The sequence below is a fragment of the Macrosteles quadrilineatus genome, unplaced genomic scaffold, assembly GCF_028750875.1.
Source record: "Macrosteles quadrilineatus isolate MER2022 unplaced genomic scaffold, UCM_ALF_1.0 Scaffold_2__2_contigs__length_208266976, whole genome shotgun sequence".
In the NCBI taxonomy this organism is placed as follows: Eukaryota; Metazoa; Arthropoda; class Insecta; order Hemiptera; family Cicadellidae; genus Macrosteles; species Macrosteles quadrilineatus.
The window spans coordinates 173,413,843-173,433,661 of record NW_026542595.1 but is presented as its reverse complement, the minus strand read 5'-3'; the positions used below and the strand labels follow the sequence as shown (position 1 = coordinate 173,433,661).

Genomic DNA, 19,819 nt, shown 5'->3' with positions numbered 1-19,819 from the left:
AGAAGTTATTATTTAACGATTCAGACCAATTACACAACATAAATAACAAGGACTAAGCGATTTGTCGAATTTAAATAGCTTCTACAATCATAAACCGTTTAAGTTAAAAACAATTAAAATATAAAACTAGCTAATAACATTATTTACCTTCCCTGTGGATTAAATCACAAACCACACAACTTTGTGGTAACAGAATCAAAGATTAAGATTATCTCACCAAATCTCATCAAAATCCGTTTAGGCTCAGACGTTATCGTACTAAATGTAATCAAGTATCAGACTACTTTGACTTTCACATCTGCAATATCAGTTGTTTTATTTTTAGTTGGTTTATCCATAGGAAACCGATACTTTGGAGATAATATACTAGTAATCTACTGAAAACAACCCTACACTACCATTATACAGGGCGTTACAAAAATCCTTATTGGGCTATGCAGAACCGGGTTCTACATACAAAAATAAGATGAAAATCAGGAATAACATTATTTTCTCAAAATCGCTTGGTTAATCAGACATCTTTAGTTTTGTATTTTTCACATACATTTTTTTATCTCTAGATTGTTCCAATCGATCCTTAAGAAACTTTGTATGTAGGTTAAGTTAGAATCGACCTATGAGAGAAAAAATATCTCAATCCAATACAAAATTTCAAAATGCCAGCCATTTACATTTTTCATGAAATCAGCCATTTTTTGGCAATTTAAATTTAATAATTAAAATGGCCACCATTTTAAAATTTTGTGTTGGATCAAGATAATTTTTCCCCACATGGGTCGATTCTACCTTGACCTACATACAAAATGTCATAAGGATCGGTTGGAACAATCAAAGATCAAAATTGTTATGTGAAAATACATAATGGCAAATATTTGGTTACCGATGCGATTTAGGAAAAAAGGTAATTTCTGATTTCCATCTTATTTTTGTATGTAGAATCTGTGCTGCATAGCACGCTACGGATTTTTGTGATACCCTGTATATTTAAAGCTAAACATGCAGCTAAAAATTTAAGCAAGATAAACGACGGATAAAATTATTGTTGCAATTTTTAAGAATGAACTAATATAGAAACCACTTACAAACTTTTGCAGTGTGGTGTGTGTCTTCCTCACTACAATTTTATTAATGATAGATTATCTTAGCTTAACATCGGGGGGATTTTTACAAACATTTTCCATAAAAGCACCAAGCAATTAAGCACACCATAACCATTTGGTAACGATTGCATGCAATCAAAGGTGTTAAGCAATACGTGACGTGAGCCGCCAATTGCAATTGCAGATTGCAGATTTGACGAGTTCTTGGCCTAGTCTCGGAGTCGGGGCCTTCGGATGATCTTGAACCTCAAATGCTCCCATCAATAAAAGAATCAGCTGTCTAACCGCATGACGTCACTATTTACATAGTGACGTCATGCATCATGTGGCAATATCCATGCGGTTGATGGTATCCTTATCCAATGTCATGATTATTTGTTTAAGATTATTCTGTCAAAAAATTCAACATTTTTAATTAATCCCCTTACACTGTTTCTCCCCCTTAAAATGTTCGATATTAAGTTTTGGGTGGGAATGTTTTAGACCCCCTGAACTAAAAAGTAGTTTTCTATGTGATGTCTCTGTGTTTATTGTAGTCAGAGCTATTGACTACAACTGTTGTCAGATTTTGTTGACATTTGGCACGTTGCTACTAATTTATAGTAGGTAACTCCGTGGTTTTTGCTTTTTTTTAAGATTTTGATTTCTAAGGGCTATTTCCCTGTATAACTCCTTAAAAGTCGGAAAAGTCGGATAAACTATAGATTTTATAATAGCATTTTAGAAATTATAGATTTTTACAAACGCCGTTCAAACGATTTTTATCAAAAGTTTAGTATGTTATGGTTCTTTTAACTCTTAAAAACTAGTTCTGCCCGTGCCTCGCTCACAAGTTGATTATAGGCAACTTTTTTTAAGTAGGACCCCTTAAGTAGGACAGCTAGGTCCTGTTTTAATCAATTTTAGAATGGCTTCAAGAGTAAACCAACTAACATATTATTATGTTTTAATCGGTTTTTAATTTTGTTAGGTTCAAAATAACTACTGACGAAACGATAAATATATTACAAAAATGTACTGAGTGAGTACAGAATATAAGATATAGCAAAAATGTCACGACATATTGTAAAAAGATTAGAATTACTCTTTATCGAAAACGAGTTGAATCATTAAAAAAAGAAATGGGGGAGAAATAGTTATAAGTTTAGGCGCAGTTTTAATAGATTAGTTCAAGAAGATTCATCAAAGTTCATTATTTGAACTTTTTACCCTGGATAATATAATTTGTAATTACGTACAAGCCAATAGGTTATGTAATATAAAGTTTTAAATAAATGGAAAATCGGTAGCTGAAAGTCTTGTAGTTTTAACTTTTTTGATTTGAATACTTAAGTTTGTTGAAGAACCCGCATCTTTACTTGACAAGTTTGCCTATGGAATGGCACAGTCAAGGTCAAGTTGGCCGTCAACCTCACTAAAAACTCCGGTATGACGCGGTTTATGAAGCGGTTTTAGGCGAGCTCTTAAGCTGTGTAAAATGCATTAGCGTCCCCATAAACATTAATGGCTTCGGCTGTATCGAGTAGGGTGTAAACCAACATTTGCAAAGGACGGAGTCAAGCGCAATCGTTTTTAGTGATTATCCGAATAGGGTCTTTCCATAGGGGTTTTAAGTTTAAATTGCGATCAAACCGATGTTTTAATTTTGATTATTGAAGAAAAATTTCGTATTTAAATAAGTTAATCAGATAATTACACCAACAGTATTTGAAGCATTCAAATTAATATACAGTAAATTAATATATTAACTACAGTACTATATTAATATACAGTATAATAATAGTCAATGATTACATAAAAACAATAATTATCAACTTCAGGGGTTAAAAAACAGAGGACCAGGCTTACAAGTGATTGCATCGCAGCTGGAACAGCTTATTGTGCACAACTTGAGGGGTTAAAAAATGGATATTTTTATAAATGGGTTGATTTATTTCTTTGACTTTTAATATAACAACTACTGTGCTATATTAATAGTCAATGATATAAAGTAACCACCTGATGATACCTAAACGACGGGCTATTCATTTGTATTAAACCTGTCAAGTTGTTAGTTGTTTTTTGCACGATCAAGTATTTTACATCTGACTGCCTTAACAGTAAAAGTCATAATTGTACGTTTCTAGTCTTACGTATCAAGTTTATTGTTTTATAATTTTAAATTGTGCAACTTTTATCATAGGTACCTTTCTTTGGAGAAGCCCTTTTAATACTTTAGAACAATTGAAATGTTCTTACTCTGTATTTTTCTTATTTTTAATTATTCAGTGCAGTTGTTTGTTGTGTGTAATCATATTTACAGAGTTTGAAAAAATGTGGAAATATTTTGTTTAAGTTGACCAATTATTGAGTGTCACAGCATGGCAAATATTACACAGACGTATTATGTATATGCTCGACACTGAGTGAGCATTTACATGAGTATGAGTCACTTATATTCCGGACGTCTGTTCATAAATATTAATGACACCAACATTAGTCGCGACGTGGATTCAGTACTTGTCATACGGATACATTTTCATTTATATTATGTGGGCTTTCTACTGGTGTAACTATCCTCAGCGTGGGTTATACGTCTAATTGTCTAAGATTTAGTCCCACAGTCAGATGACTGAAGTCTAAGATTTATTCCCACAGTCAGATGACTGAAGTCTAAGATTTATTCCCACAGTCAGATTACTGAAGTCTAAGATTTAGTCCCACAGTCAGATGACTGAAGTCTAAGATTTATTCCCACAGTCAGATGACTGAAGTCTAAGATTTATTCCCACAGTCAGATTACTGAAGTCTAAGATTTAGTCCCACAGTCAGATGACTGTTGTCTAAGATTTAGTCCCACAGTCCACCTTTTGTGGGGGAGCCGCTTTCCACCATCTACAATATATACTTGATAACAAAAGAATGAACTACTTATATCTACTTTGAGGCTAAATTTAGCCAAATTTCACTCGATGAGTTTATTGGATCAGAGATTTGAAACTTCAGTTTGCTGATAATCGTAATTAAATCTGAGACGCTGTCCAGGTCGTATTGGGCAAGATTTCATTGGGGGTTCATGCCCCAAAACTTGGAGGACATTATTACCCCCACCCCCTTGTGTACCTCAGGGAACATTAGTAATTACACTTGCTTACTTTAAAAAGCTTGATTACGTCAGTAAAAGATTCTTACCGACTTGTTACCACTAATGTACTATTTCAATAAATTCCTGTGTTTAATTATTTCAATTAGCAGTAACGAACTAAATAAATATGTTGCAAAATACATTTATAAACGCCTTCAATAACTATTAGGCAAATTTGCACTACAGTTTTGTAGTGTATATGTGTCTTACGACGTTTGCAGGCGTTATCACGTTTTTAAGTTGCGGTACACAACGCTTTAATCTGTTCAAAGCCATAGACAAAGCAAAATGTTATTAGATAGGTATGGTTATAAAATGTTGCTATTATTGTCTAATTTAGCTACCGTACATAGATAGATTTATCATCTATTGCGGCGACATATGAGGTGTGTGTGTGTAGTGTCCTGTAGGCCTCCTAGTAGGTATTTTAAGGTGTATCTACTTTAAACACATTTTCATTAATATATGAATTGCTAAACTACTATCTTGAACTATCATATACTATACTATACTACTTTTCATTTTATTTTATGAAACTTTGTTGATTTGATTTACTCTACATACTAATTAATCTTTACTCTAAATGTTATTGCTTGGTTTCTTATTTTCAATTTTATATGTTGTTATTTTGATTCGTCATAAACTATCGAACAGATTCCACAAGTAACAATATTTCTGAATTTTGTCCCTTTAAAACACTTGTCATAGTGATTGAATTCCCTTGGTATAATAAATTATGAGAAATAATTAGCACTGACACCAACCATAGCCTTATAATTTAATTTTTAACAGTCTTACAGTCTTACCACAGACAATATGGTTTTTTCCATTGTCTGTGGTCTTACAGTACTTAAAAAAAAAAAACTCTCTGAAAATTGTAATTGAAATACATTTTTGCCAGCAAACACAAACCAATCTAGATGGTTAGAACGAGGTCCATACATGATGAATATTATATTTCAAGTTGTATATAATGATGATTTGTAATGACGAGTGTTACAAATGATTTTATTCTTCTTCATTTGTATCGATGTATTTATACATCGTTGTTTGAACCGTGCAATGATTCATAATCACTATCCACTCATTACTAAACTGTATTTGTGCACGGTTTTACCAAACTCGTTATACTAAAATGATATTTTTATATTATGTAGGTGTGGTGTATAAAGACCAGCGACCAGTGCAGACAGCATACAGTACAGTACTCTTTTTGTCTGAAGCAAAACGTTCTCTCGAATACACAACATTTATTGCTGTACCAAGTTGAGGATTTGTCCGCTAGGTAGCAGAGGCTGTCGCTGTTTTGTTTCTGATGCTGATGCTGCGTAGAGTGCGTGTTTGTTCAATAACTCGACGCTAGGGCGTAGCTGACACATATTTCTCTCTCTGTCTCGCTCACTCAAAGCTCCTCAAACCATCGATTCCTCTTCCCCCCTTGGCCCTTGCTGATGCAGAATGAATGCCAGCAGATAGACATAACCTCTCATCATCTCAGTCAGCTGTGTCCAGCTGAACTGATTCATGTAGTGTGTGTTTACAGTTTTGTGTAGACAAAGTTATTGTTTACGTGAACAATTGTGCGAATGACTATGGCGAGTGATCGGACAAAAGGGCTTGCTGTTGAATTCACTGATCTTGTATACAAAGGTAATCCAAATTCTAAAAGATTATATTTAGAAAACTGGTTCTTACTTGGTTGCTACTGTCACTGTCAGGTTTTAGAGGTTTGGGATTTTAGTTGAGAACCTTTTTAACCAGTGGACGATGATGAATGAAAGAAAGGCTTTAAATTGAGTTGTCATGGGATTTTCTTTTACATTATTGTCATTTGTTGTTACATGACCATCTTCTTTGAAAAATGTTCTGTGATGCTAATAATTGAAATTCAATAAAAATGCTACATCTAGCCTCAGATTACCCTTTGGGTTATTCACTTTCCCCAACTCTCACCTAAAAGTCTTCTGATTTACATTTAGACGTTTTTAACCCTAGGAGTGCCCACTGTTCCTAGACACCAACACACAAAAATGACTTTTTGTTCGCCGAGACATCCTGTGTCTAGACACCATCACGCCTGGATTACTAGACACCACCCCTGAAAAACTCCCTTAAACGTCGTGACAGGCGAGTTTATTATACTAGACACCTCACCAAGATAGCTAGACACCACGCCCAAATTACTAGACACCATTATCAAGATTACTAGACACCAACCCCAGATTACTAGACACCAATCCCAGATTACTAGACACCATTACCTAGGATTAGGTTAGGTTGGTATAGGTAATGGTGTCTAGTAATCTGGGCGTGGTGTCTAGTAATCTTGGTGAGGTGTCTAGTATAGGAAACTACCCTGTTACGATATTTATGCAAGTTTTTCAGGCGTGGTGTCTAGTAATTTAGACGTGGTGTCTACAGGAAGCCTCGGCTACAAATAAGTCAATGTTGTAGTGTTGGTGTCTAGGAACAGTTTAAACACGTCTAGGATGCGTTCACAAAGAAAGCTGGTTACAAGTAACTTACTTTCAGCGCTTGTTCCAAGCGCTTGAGAATGCTGTTGTGTGATCACAACAAACGCTTGCATTTCAAGCTCAGTGTAGTCTCAGCTCTGGTTGAGACAATATATTCCTCAAGTGATGAACAGTTATTTTTTATTGAAAATGTAGAATTAAAAGGATGTAGAATTAGGAAGGTGTTCATGCAATTAACCGCGGAAGTTAATCACGATTAATTACATCCTCAAGAAAATTGAAAGTGATTTAGTGAAGTTTTGGGGGGATTGGCAAAAGCAACCTATCCATGCACCAGAACGAATTTTGGACCAATAATAAAACCTAAAAAATACTTGAAGGGAGTTTTAAACACCCTATGTAGCTGATTAATTATGATGCAAATAATATTGTGAAATATATTCAAATGTTTTAATTTTCTAGGTAAATAAAGTAAAAGTATACAAGTTTCATCTATAAAAAATCCAACACAACACTTAATTAATATTAAATTAAATGTGTTTGTCTATCATCTTAATACATATAATATGTTATATTTGTCCTATTGGTTACGTTATTGAACATTCTAGGGTAAAACCACAATATGTGGGTAATATATTTTTTTTGAAATTGGAAGCTCTAAATACTTGAGCTATCAACTCATCGACATCATACTGCACTGTTACTACTGTTAGTAGTTTGTAACTGACTGGTTCGATCAACAAGCGCCGGAAAACAAGTACGAAACGTTCTTGCGTGCTTGTCAGAGCTTGTAACAAGCGCTTGCTAGCCGGCACAAGCTTTGTCTGTGAACACACACTCTTGATACTATGTTGACTTTTCTCACGCCGGTTCGAGCTTGTAAACGCTTGCCAACAAGCGCTTGTAACCAGCTTTCTTTGTGAACGCACCCATAGAACGTTTTAGGTGAGATGGGTTGGGGAAAGTGTAACTTACCTTAATATTTACATTTTTTCACAATTATAATCTCTAAATTAAACAGCTTTAATGACTATTGTTTAGTACTATTGGGTGCTAAAGAATAGTGTTTATATTGTCTGCTTCCGTGCTTCTAAGTTATGCTTGACGTAGGTACATAGCTGAAGACTATTCAGGATGTCCCGTAACTCTCTGGAACCCTTTTGTATATTTGTTCCTTAGGTCAAACAATGCAAAAACGCCGTATAAACATGGGTAGGCCTATATGATGCCTGGTTTTCTGTCTGTGTGTTCTGTATGTGATTTTCACAAATTAATCAATAACTTTCGAACTCCTTAAGCGATTGACTTGAAACTTGGTACGTAAGTAGTGACAGGTGAGGCTAATCTTTGCAAAATGTATCATGTTAATAAATTGTACCAATCCAAAATGGCGGCCATTTTAAATTTTCTTTCTCCGATAACTCTAAAACCGTTAATTTTACAACAAGTTTACAAGCATTGCTTTTTAAGGAAATTTACTTACAAACCGACTGACACCTTATTTTCTAAGATAGTACTAATATTAACTGAGATATGGCATCTTTGGTGATACGTGACAGCTGGAGGTGCACGCCGAGGCATGCTGCTAAAGTCTGCCGCAACAATGCAACAGTCTCCGTCCGATTTGCAAAGTATTTTGGTTTTCAGACCATTTCAAACAATCAAAAAATATCACATTAACCCTAAAAGTATTTTTGTATCAATTATTTATCATGTCTAAAATATTGCACACCTTTTTACTGACTTAAAAATTCACTCTATAAACACCCAAACTTTTCATATCAGCTGCGGTGAAAGTCAACGTACATGTTTACAAACTAATCAGCTGATTTTATTGTTGCCTGAAAATGTTATTATTTATTCAAAATAGGCTAGAAGTAGTCAGTTCCCCCAACTATTTACACTGAGTGTACACTTTAAAAGTGTATAAGGTTGATGCCGGTTTCAACCAGAACTGTTGGTTCGCCAGATCATCGCCAGATGACATTAGCAAGCAAACATAGAAAAAATACCCATACAATGTAGCCCTATGAAATGTTCCTTAGGTCAAACATACTTATGTTGGGGGTCAATCTTAACTTATGAATCTTGTTATAGATGTTGATAGTTCTGAGCAAACTGTTGAGTTAAATTGATGAAATAGTGTAGTGCTCTATTATATCATAGACTAAGGAGATGATTAAATATCTATAAACGTTGTTTCAATTTATTGAAACGTGATTGCTCCGCTCAACTGTCTTTCACTAGTATTGTAGTATTCAATTATAGGTTTCACCGTTTCAATAAGGATTAAAAAAAGGAATCAAACTATGATCGACTTTTAATTACGTGTGATGATCAAGGTAGGCTAATCTTCATTGTGTTGGGAGCATCAAAATCATAACATTTAGACAAGTGAGACTTTTTATCTGGAGTAGCTATTTACCCATGGCCTTGTATCGTCAGTTATCTTGTAGTAGCAGTTTTATCAGTGATGAGTTTAGATTGCCATGTTATATTTATCTTCTCAAGTGGTAGCCTATTAATTGCAAAAAATGTAAATTCTAATTAAATTGATTCAAAATAGCTTGTCTAATGCCCCTTAAGGACTTTAAAATTACGTTACCAACCAACCCCTGGCTTTAATTAAAAACATAAATTGAGGCAACTTGTGACTTGTCTAAATTATTTTACAATCTATAAACCACATTCAGTTCCAATGATGATATCATCCCCCTTTACCAAGGTTTTTCTGAGTATATTATTTACTTAGTAATATTTTTTTATAAAAAAAATTAATTTAATTTTTTGTTCATAATTTAAATTTTAAATTCTATTTAGAAAAGGAATCCTATTCAGGTCCCGGTATCCCAAAAATGTCTCTGTATTTAGCTAAATTTTATACCAGTAGCAAGGTATATGCTGTTATGAGCCTTAGAATTTTTTTTATTTTGTTCCATGTAGGCTTTTTATTACCAAATCTGAAAGTGCTAGGCAAAATTGTTTTAGGGTGCAAAATTTATTTCCCGATTAACTTCTCAATCAAATATTATGATAAATTTTGTAGAATAGTAAGCTGAATAAGATTATGGACAGTATAGACCAGCAGAGTCAAGAGGAACATTTTTGGTAGGAAACCAATTTAAACAATATTTGCGTTGTTTTCATGCACCAATTAATACCAAGGACCAACGATAATTTTTTACCCAAAATATTACAGCAAATAGACATTGGACTTTCAATGTATCCTTAGCCATGAAAATAATATCTTCACCATTATAGAGGTAGAAAAGATTATATTTTTTTTTTAGTGGTTTTTATAGTGTGCTGATTTAGTTTACTTTTGCCACATCATTTATTTCCGCACTCTAGTATTCCAACCAAACAACAAAAACCGTGTGCTTTTATTAGGCAAGTAATACTTACTGTACGCTTTTCTCATTACGTCCAACGCTTGGATTTAACCTGAGATAAAACGTGTTGTTTATTGTTTGAAAGACTAATTATTTTTAAGCTTTATAATAAATGTAGGAAAAATATAATGTGTAACACGAGCGTAAAGTGCCTTTGCAGCATTCGAGAAACTTTCCACATGTGCAGCACTAGTTACACAAATAAATAATCGCAGCATCAAAACTTTTATTTTATACCTAACAAATTCCTCATATAAAATTACTTGTTTAATTATTAATTCACGAATAAAATAATTTATCAGAGTAGCAAGTATTTCAACTCTAATTGCTTACCGGTATTGATTCTGAAGGCAATCAAACAATATATAGCTAGGTTTCTTTGACATTTAGTCCTTTGTGCTTATGCTCTTCTAAAGGCAGAGGGTCATAACTGTAAATTAATTGAAGGAACAAGCCAATAGTGAATAATTGAATCAATGAAGTGACTTTGACTCTTCAAGTCTTACTCTTCATCAAGGTGTACCACTTGTGAAACAGCATGGGTCAATCTTTGACCAGATTGCAGTGTTTTAGGTAGTCTCGATGTTTAGCCTAATATATTTAGCATTGGACCCTTAAATAATCACATAAAATACATAAATCTAACATTAAATTGAACATCAAACTTGGCTTTTGAGGTGAAACAACTTGAGCAATCAGTTACTTCATTACTAAAAGTGAACTTTTAATCAAATAACCGGTTCACTTCTATGCGATTTTGAATCAGTTTTATGGAATGGAAATCCTAAAATAATCGGTGTAAATCTAAATCTAATAAGTAAAATCTAATAATAAGCTAACAAAGAAACCAAATTAGGAAAACTGTGTTCTGTCGTTCCACAAGGATGATAAATCTATAAAGGAGTATGTATACATATGATTCAGGTAACTCCTATTTTAGTTAATATAAATTGTGGATATTTATAGGCATGCACTGTGGATGCGATACTCCCTGGTGTGGATTAACGTCCGCACTAGGTAGTACCATAGATTAAAAGATCCTTTTATCTATGGTAGTACTGCGACGATCCGCAGTACTATCATTATCATAGATAAAAGGTACTATCCTGATAATTAAACCAAAATCGTTAATTACAAGGCAAAAATGTGGTTCGGACTCCTCTATAAACTGTAGGTAGGTCCCTTAGTTTCCATTGGCTGTATGGGCTATTAATTAACAGCTGTATCTAAGGAACAGGTCGGCCTTATAGTCACTAACAAGACTACAAGATCGCTCATGCTACACTCATCTCCATTCATACTTGGCTTAAAATACCTACACCTTTGGTTACCATTCAGAATAAAGTTTTAAAGTATCTATGCTGGTAATTCAAAACCAATGCTGTGGTTAATCCTTTGATGCTTTTTGCCTACACAAGCTGTCAACCTGAGTGCACTCCGCAGATACACATTCACTTCAAAAATGGACAATGGTTACACGATCATCCACAATTTTTTTCCTAAAACTGTTTGACAGCTGGTGAGTCTAGTGACGAGATGATCATGACACCAGTGCTGAACAGACACGGCCTTGGCGATGACACGGCGGTTGTGACGTCATAGTGATGGCCATGACACACAACACGCAGCTCTGCTGAAAACGAAGCTCAGAATTAAAACTTCGCGAAGACTGTGCCGGCCGGTGTGTTACAGGAAATCTTATCTTTGGCATGAACAGTTGATACCATGGATATAGTTAAACAATACTAAACCTACATATATCAAATTGTATTAGTCACAGATCTTCAGCGTCAAAAATGCTAATCTTTACCGATAAAAGAGTTTAAATTACTTTAATTGGTTCGTGAGTTTTTTTTATATAAACACAGTGTTTATTTATTGGTGGGCAAGGAAAGCACCCAAGATTGATAGTAAGATAAGAGACGAACGCACTTTGTGCCATTGATTGATACTGCAAGTAGATATATTGTCCTGATCGCTTTTAGCGAATTTTCCATATTGGGAATTAGCAATTACCGTAGGTCTCATGGTAAGACCTGGACCCGGGACCGATTTACTTTTTCGTTAAGTCTCCACAGGCCAAAAACACTACCTGGTAAAATTCATGTATGTCCGTTAGCACGATAACACGAGCAAAATCATCTAATTTTGATGGAATTTGGTACAAACGTGTAAACCCGCGTTTATTCCGAACGAGTTTGCGAACCAGCATGATTAGACTGTGGGATTAGTGCCGGACTTAGGCTATTTTCTAAACAATATTTTAAATCTATGTCAATGTTTTGTTTTAGGATGGTTGTGTAGTATCGGTTGTATGCTGCGCGGTGCATACAGCAGTTGTAATTGACCTAGATTACTTATCTGTAGGCCCACTCACTTTCACCACTTACAGTAGTGTTTATAGTAGCTGTAGCATCATGCAGTTATCTTCGTATATTGTGATAAGGTATCTGACAACAGTTATTTTGTAAATGGTGTATCCGTTGATATAAATAAATAAATAATTAATTAAATAAACACGTAGATAGATAAATAATAAATCGTTTAAAAAAATAAACAATGAAAGGTAATTGCTGTCACGAATACTTGAAAAGAACCGGTATGGATCATAAAAATAAACAAATGACGTTTTTGGCCCGAAAATAAACATGATTTAGCATTACTTAAAATGGAACTGCCAAAACATATGTTAATGCCATTAGTATAGGATTCGGGCCAACAACGTCATTTGTTTATGTTTATGATCTATGCCGGGTATTATTCTAGTATTCATGAATTGTTGCTGACATTGTTACGCTCCGAATACATGGTTCACGTCACTTGTCGTGTAGCCGTAGGCCATTGGGTTCAGTCTGATAAGCTATTGGGAGGGTTCTTATCTTACATTGTGACGATCGAACCATCCAACTACACGCTTAGTTGTTTTTTGTTGTTACTTTTAACCGGTGTCTCTGCGTGATTTATATAATACTTGATTTGTATGGTAAACTTTACGGTAAATTTGTGCTCAGAACATTTATAAACTCTCGATCTCCTTTTAACTTTGGAGCAAAATTGCAAAACACATGTTTCTTTATTCGCATGTCGCGCTTCGCGCTGGGTTGGCAATAAATCGGAGAAATGTTGTTGCAGATATCAATTTCATGGAGTTACAAAAGTAGACCTATAAGATCTTCATAATTTTTGGTACAAAATATGCAAAATTGAGAACGAATTTATCTTGTTTGAAAGTAGTCCTTCCGACTACAAACGGACCAAGAATCAAACACAGCTGAAACAAGCATGAATGAATATTAAACATGTCATTGTGAAGAGTTTTAAATTTGATAAATCACACCTCGAGGCAGTGACCGTCAAAGTAGGGTCGCGGGCACAGTTATTTGATATACAATGTATGATTCATTGTTCGAGACAGACCTTATACCTCATAAGTCAATTGAAATTCGACCTCTAACAGACTTGAACCGGGGTTCCGAGGCTGGGATTGACACAAGGATAGGTACATAGGCGCAAACACTGTATCCATTGGGTTGGGTGTAATTTACAATCTACTCCTACTCCTGTAAGTAGATTTTATAACATTTTGTCTGTTTACACACACTCGTGTTGCAATTCCTTACAGGCCAAACGACTGAGATTAAAAGACGTGCGTATAGTGGGAAGTAGGCATATACCTCACAGATGTGATTAGGCTACCTAACATTTACCTAAAAATGTAAATTGTGGATATTTACAGGCATGCACTGTGGATGCGATGCTCCCTGGTGTGGATTAAAGTCCGCACTAGTGAGTACTATGACTACCCGAAGTGCTATCATGATAATTAGACCAACTCGTTAATTTTGAGGAAAAATTTGGTTCGGATTCCACTACAAACTGTAGGTCCTTTAGTTGCCATTATCATGGCTATTAATTAACAGCTTGTATGGGCTATTAATTAACAGCTGTGTCTAAAGAACATGTAGGCCTTAGTAACAAGACTACAAGATCGCGCCCCTCATCCTACACTCATCCTTCACTCATATTTGGGTTAAAATACGCACATAGTGGCGTTCCCGCCTTAAATAATTGATATTGATATAATATTGATATTGAACTATGAAAGGTTGGGTCCTAACTCTATATCGGGTGTTGTCGGTGAATAAAAGGCCCACTTCACACATTTAATAAATAGCAAGATCTGTGTTTACACCTATACAAAAATAATGAGTAACCTTATCCCAGTAGTTTCTGGTTATCTTCTAGGATATAATCAGTTATGGATCATAGGTCGCGGCTATGTACAATCAGACAATTAAAGGTTAGGCCTCTTCAAAATGGGAACCTTCAATCAAATTTCTCACTGTCTCAATATCACGATCAAACGTATTACCGGTACTCGGAACATGGATCTTCATATCTTGACATGTTTGCCCACCGAACACAGAATAACGACCGTTTTCTCTTTATTCTTCTTATTCTTTCTTCCCCTGTTGGAGTTTCCATAAGTTATTATTTATTTGTATTTATTTATTATTTATTGTATTTATTATTTTTTTAAATTTATTTATTTATTGTAAATGCTTGACTAGATTGTTTTACAATCGTAGCCGTAAGTTCCTTTTGTTTGCTGGACCGTAATGAAAATTGTATAAACACTGAATCTTTCAATTCCTCTTCACCTTGAACGTAATTAATTTTACCAAAGGTTTACTTGACATAATTTGTGTTCTTTAGTAGTATAGTAGAAACTCGAAATATTAGAATTTTTTTAAAATATTAAAAAGTACTTCGCAACCCGCATTTTAAACGTGGAAAAAGATTAAAGTATTTGATAAATGTTTTTTTTTGCTGACTTCCACTCATGGGTTTTTCCTTTTAATTGGTTTGTGGGTTTCACATGTTACCCACATAATTTCATTTTTTTGTATGGTTGAGTTTGAATAACCTATATTTTACAACAGTGGAATCTTTAGTTAACTTATGGTATACTCGTGCCTGACCCTGAATATCTGGAGGGCCAGCAAGGATAGCGTGCTCCCGTGCTCTATGCTATAAAAATCGATCTCAGAGAAATCTCCTTGCCGTGGTCACATTGTTCAGTCCTAACTCAAAGCGAGATTCTTTTTCAATTTCCTGAAGTTTAATAGCCTACTAAATATAAATTATTTTTACATATCAAGTTAACCAATTGTTGACTTCCGCAAAAAAGGAACGTGTCAAAAATACAATTAAGTTACTTTTCGTACTCCTGGTTGGACAACTGAAAGCAATGCTGTCGTTTTAATTTTAGATTATTTTTGCGTTGGGTTCCCTTTGATCTCTTAAAATTTTGTCACTAGTTAAATTCATCCAACTTGAAAACTTTTTTACCGTATTTCACTATTGAGTATTTATGGTAAATTATACAGGGTGAGTTTTAAATGAGTTCCCCCCCTACTTTTTTCTACATTTCTTAAGATATCAACTCCGGACCACGTCAGATCATTGTAGAGTAGTAAGTACTTCATTTTGACTGGGTATAAATTTTTGGCCGCCATCTTGGATCCGCCATATTGGATACAAAAATTTTTTTTCAAATGTAAAGGTAGGGTTGTGACCCATTGTTTTAAACTACTTTTTTATGCTGAATACGATGCTGCAATCCGTTTTAAAAAATCTAGACCCATTCTAAAGTTATGAGAACTTTTTATAACATTATTTTTAGCCCTTTTAACACTGTGAGAACACTGTAAAGATTTATGTAGGATTATGTAGTGTATACTTATCTTTATCTAGAACTATTTTGCGATTATGTTCTTAATTTCTAAATGCACAATGTTAAAAGGGCTAAAAATAATGTTATAAAAGGTTCTCATAACTTTAGAATGGGTCTAGATTTTTTTAAACGGATTGCAGCATCGTATTTAGCATAAAAAAGTAGTTTAAAACAATGGGTCACAACCCTACCTTTACATTTGAAAAAAAATTTTGTATCCAATATGGCGGATCCAAGATGACGGCCAAAAATTTATACCCAGTCAAAATGAAGTACTTACTACTCTACAATGATCTGACGTGGTCCGGAGTTGATATCTTAAGAAATGTAGAAAAAAGTAGGGGGGGGAACTCATTTAAAATTCACCCTGTATATTAACCTCTCGTAGAGTATGACTATGACCATTTGAGTGGAGAATTAATTCGCTTTATGGCTGCAATTATGAAATCAGCCCAAACATATTACCACCAAAAAGCCGAAACATACAAGCTCTATATATATATATATATATATATATATATATGAGCTATGTAACGTGTGAAAAATGTAAAGTAAGATTATCTTGCTTGCCTGGTGTGACCTATGACGTAACTTGTCCTAATTTCGGTACTAAATTGCCGGAGAAGATTAACTGTCGATTATCATACCACGTGGACTGCTTATTCCTACGATAATGCTCTAGAGATTAATATCATAAACACATGTCAATTGAAATTATATTTTGTAGTCACACTACATAGCAATAATTTTATTCTTTGAAATCCTTGCACACATTATCCTTGCTAAAGTGGATGCAGTTTTGATGTAAGCAATAAATTTCCATTCCCATCGCCCTAATGACGATTAATTAAATAGTTGTTAGCAAATCTCCCAGTGTGTTATAGGGAAAAGCTGTGTTGTGATTTGGGTAAAACAGAGAAATAATTGAGTGAAAGGCTGGTTAGTGCAATTTGCATTGGCAGAGGTTCCTATGATCAGTGGCTGCACAGTATCTGTCCTACACTCATTCGAATGAAACTTTTGGATACATCGATTATTTCGTTATATCAAGTTTGGTTAGTTAGGTTAACCCATAGACTGAGGAGAATAAAAGACCTTTTATTCTCCTTAGTCTATGGTTAACCTTACCTAAAAACCGAACGAAATAATCGATATATCGATTGATATATTCATTCGAATGAGTGTAGACAGATACTTAAGTGCAGCTTGTTCAGTTATTTCCGTAATTAGTTCACAAATAATTTTTTATTGGTCAATACCCCAGATAAGTAAAATTGTCTGTGACATGAGTAAAGTAAGACTAAGCTGTGGTTAAAATGAATTAATTATAATTAATTACTTTCGATTTATCCTCTTAAGGGGTTTAGTTTAAATCGGTAGATTAAAATGCATCTTCTAACACTACTCGTACGAAATGATTGAAGACAACGAAATAATATCGAATATCGAGTAATTGAAGATAATTTTATTTGTAATAACTCAATAACTCATTTGTTTGCCTACAAATAGTACTGGCACGTCAAATGCAAATCATAAAGTTTCATCGTTAACAATCGTCCTGATCAAACAACGACTCCATGAGGGCAAAATTTACCAATTTTTTTACCCGCCTTTTTCTCCAGTAGAGTTAATAGAAGTTAATAGGAGGATTGCAATACTCAAACTTGTGAATGTATCGTGTGTGTATCTAAATATTTCGCGTGTATGCAAATCATGTGTGTGTAACCTTTGACAATGACAATTAGTCAGCAGGGAAGACGGATTATTTTATTTTGGGATACACAAAATTGGTCACTTAGTTTTTTGTTGGAAACAATGAATTTAAACCGGTTAAAAGCCCTTAAGCCGAGTCTTGTAAACACTGCATTTTGCAGGTTGTGTTCAGACATACAAATACTACTATGAATATTCTCTTTCCCCCCCCCCCATAATTTCGGGATTGCGTGAAATCCCGCGGTTACCATTGTAGCAGCATTGCATTCTGTTGTATAGTCATGTCAACACTAAATAGACCTGTGAGCACCGGAAGATCTAACGCTTAAACAGCGATTTGTATTCCATCCCGGGTCATTAACCTTGAAAACCGCGCGCTTTGTTGTATATACATGCTGTGTATAAACAGTTAAATCACATTTGTCAATATACGAGAAAACCATCGAAGTATATGGAGAAAACATATGTATTAGGAATTTATGATGAAAGTAATTCAAATAATCAGTTCCGTAATGCTAAAAGCGGAACTCATTCATTATTTCACTTTCAAATTTCCCTGAAAATAGTATTCCCTACAGTCACCCGACAGAGTGGGCTTCCTTGCACAGATCCTTGTAAAGAAAGCCTTACTTTGGCACACAGTTTTTACTTGTACTTTTTAACTGTAGGAAAAATATAATTTTTAACACGAGTCCCAACAGTTCGCCCACTAACACACAAATAATATAAATAATATAAATAAAATACACAAATAACGATTGTTCCTGGGCTGAAAAATAACATAAAATCTAGAGTAAACAAAGGTCTTGTGGTATTTTAACTTGTATGATGGAGTGAAAAATAGAATCGTGTCGCTTATTGAATGCTAAGAATTCACAAACTATAATTGAACTAAGTTACGGTCTTAAGTTTACAACCACGATTAGGATTAAAGGATCAAAATGTTACATACACTTGAGGCTCGAGATACTGTGAAGGAATTTAATAGTATACAAGCTGCTATACCCGTGCTTTGCAACGGGAAGAAAATGTGACCTAGAGAGCTATTAAAGTGGTGCTAATGTGTGTTTTAAAATACAGCAACTCTATGATTTAGTTTGTAAATATAAACTGATTTAAAAGCGTAAACCTACTTACTTTCAATCCCCTACTTTTGATGGTAATAGATCCATAAGAATATGACAACATACCTTAGTGTAGCAATAGCATCAATTGCTTCATATTGATGCTTCATGAATGTGAATTTTACCAAAATTCTTCAATTTTAGCCAAGCCTCTTCACATGTAGCTTATTACTGTATATAAATTCAAAAAAGAAACTTTGAGCAATACAGTACTTAAAAATACCCCCGCCGCAGCAAACCTGCCGACTAAGCGAATTTCCATTTGTCTGAATTGATTTTCAGTTAAATATATTTTAATAACATTGGGTTTAACGTGTACCTAGGTTTGCTGCTACAAGGAAACTAATAAAGTGTGTTTTTGAGTAAAATATTGATAGCTTAGTATGAAATAAATAAATTTGCCAAGTTTGATCAAAATATATCCATAAACAAGCAAACTACAACATTTGGACAATATTCTCCATAAGAATAACTTGGGAAATTTAAATTTACAATTTTTTTAATTTTCTCCGTTACTAATAATCGAACAAAAATACTTTTATATACTAAATTATTTGTTTTTTTAAGCTCTTTAAAAAGGTCTAAAGAGAAATCGGGAAATGTTGTGTTTTGAGGGTCAAAAGTGAGAAAAACCAATTTTTACCCCATAAAACCACCCGTAAAGCCCCGTTTCCATGGTCCGATCGTGCTGGTTCGCGAACTCATTCAAGTTTATCCCGCTTTAAACCTTTAAACAAAAATTACTCAAGTTATCGCGTTCACGGACGTATATATATATAAGTCTATATGTCTATATATATATATACATATATAAAAATTTGAACGAATGGTGTTTTTGGCCTCTGGGGACATCAAAATGAAAAAGTAAATCGGTCCCAGGTCTAGGTCTTACCGTGCCACCTACGGTAATAGCTACTTCCCTATAGGGAAATTCGCTAAAACATATACAACCCACTTTAAAACCAAACATAACCCTCCTCAATCTACATATAGCGCCACAAACATTTTTTTCAGTAAATAAACAAACACCAGTTCATTGTACTGACCAGCTGTTTCATTACCTAAATTAAATTAAATCATTTAAACTTTGAAGCATGCCAGGTGTAGCCCCTTGGAAATCACCCTGTGGGGCAGAGCCCTTAGGAAATCCGTCCA

At 34.3% G+C, this 19,819-nt stretch overlaps 1 protein-coding gene across 1 annotated transcript in view; it reads left to right on the top strand.

The window, feature by feature from the left end:
* Positions 1-5,714: 5,714 nt before the first annotated feature.
* LOC128987338 (ATP-binding cassette subfamily G member 4-like) overlaps positions 5,715-19,819 on the top strand; it is a 35,262-nt gene continuing 21,157 nt past the window's right edge. Inside the window, exon 1 of the mRNA XM_054408131.1 lies at positions 5,715-5,874. Coding sequence (XP_054264106.1) covers positions 5,811-5,874 — 64 coding nt within the window. The 5' untranslated portion in view covers positions 5,715-5,810. The remainder of the gene's footprint in view (positions 5,875-19,819) is intronic.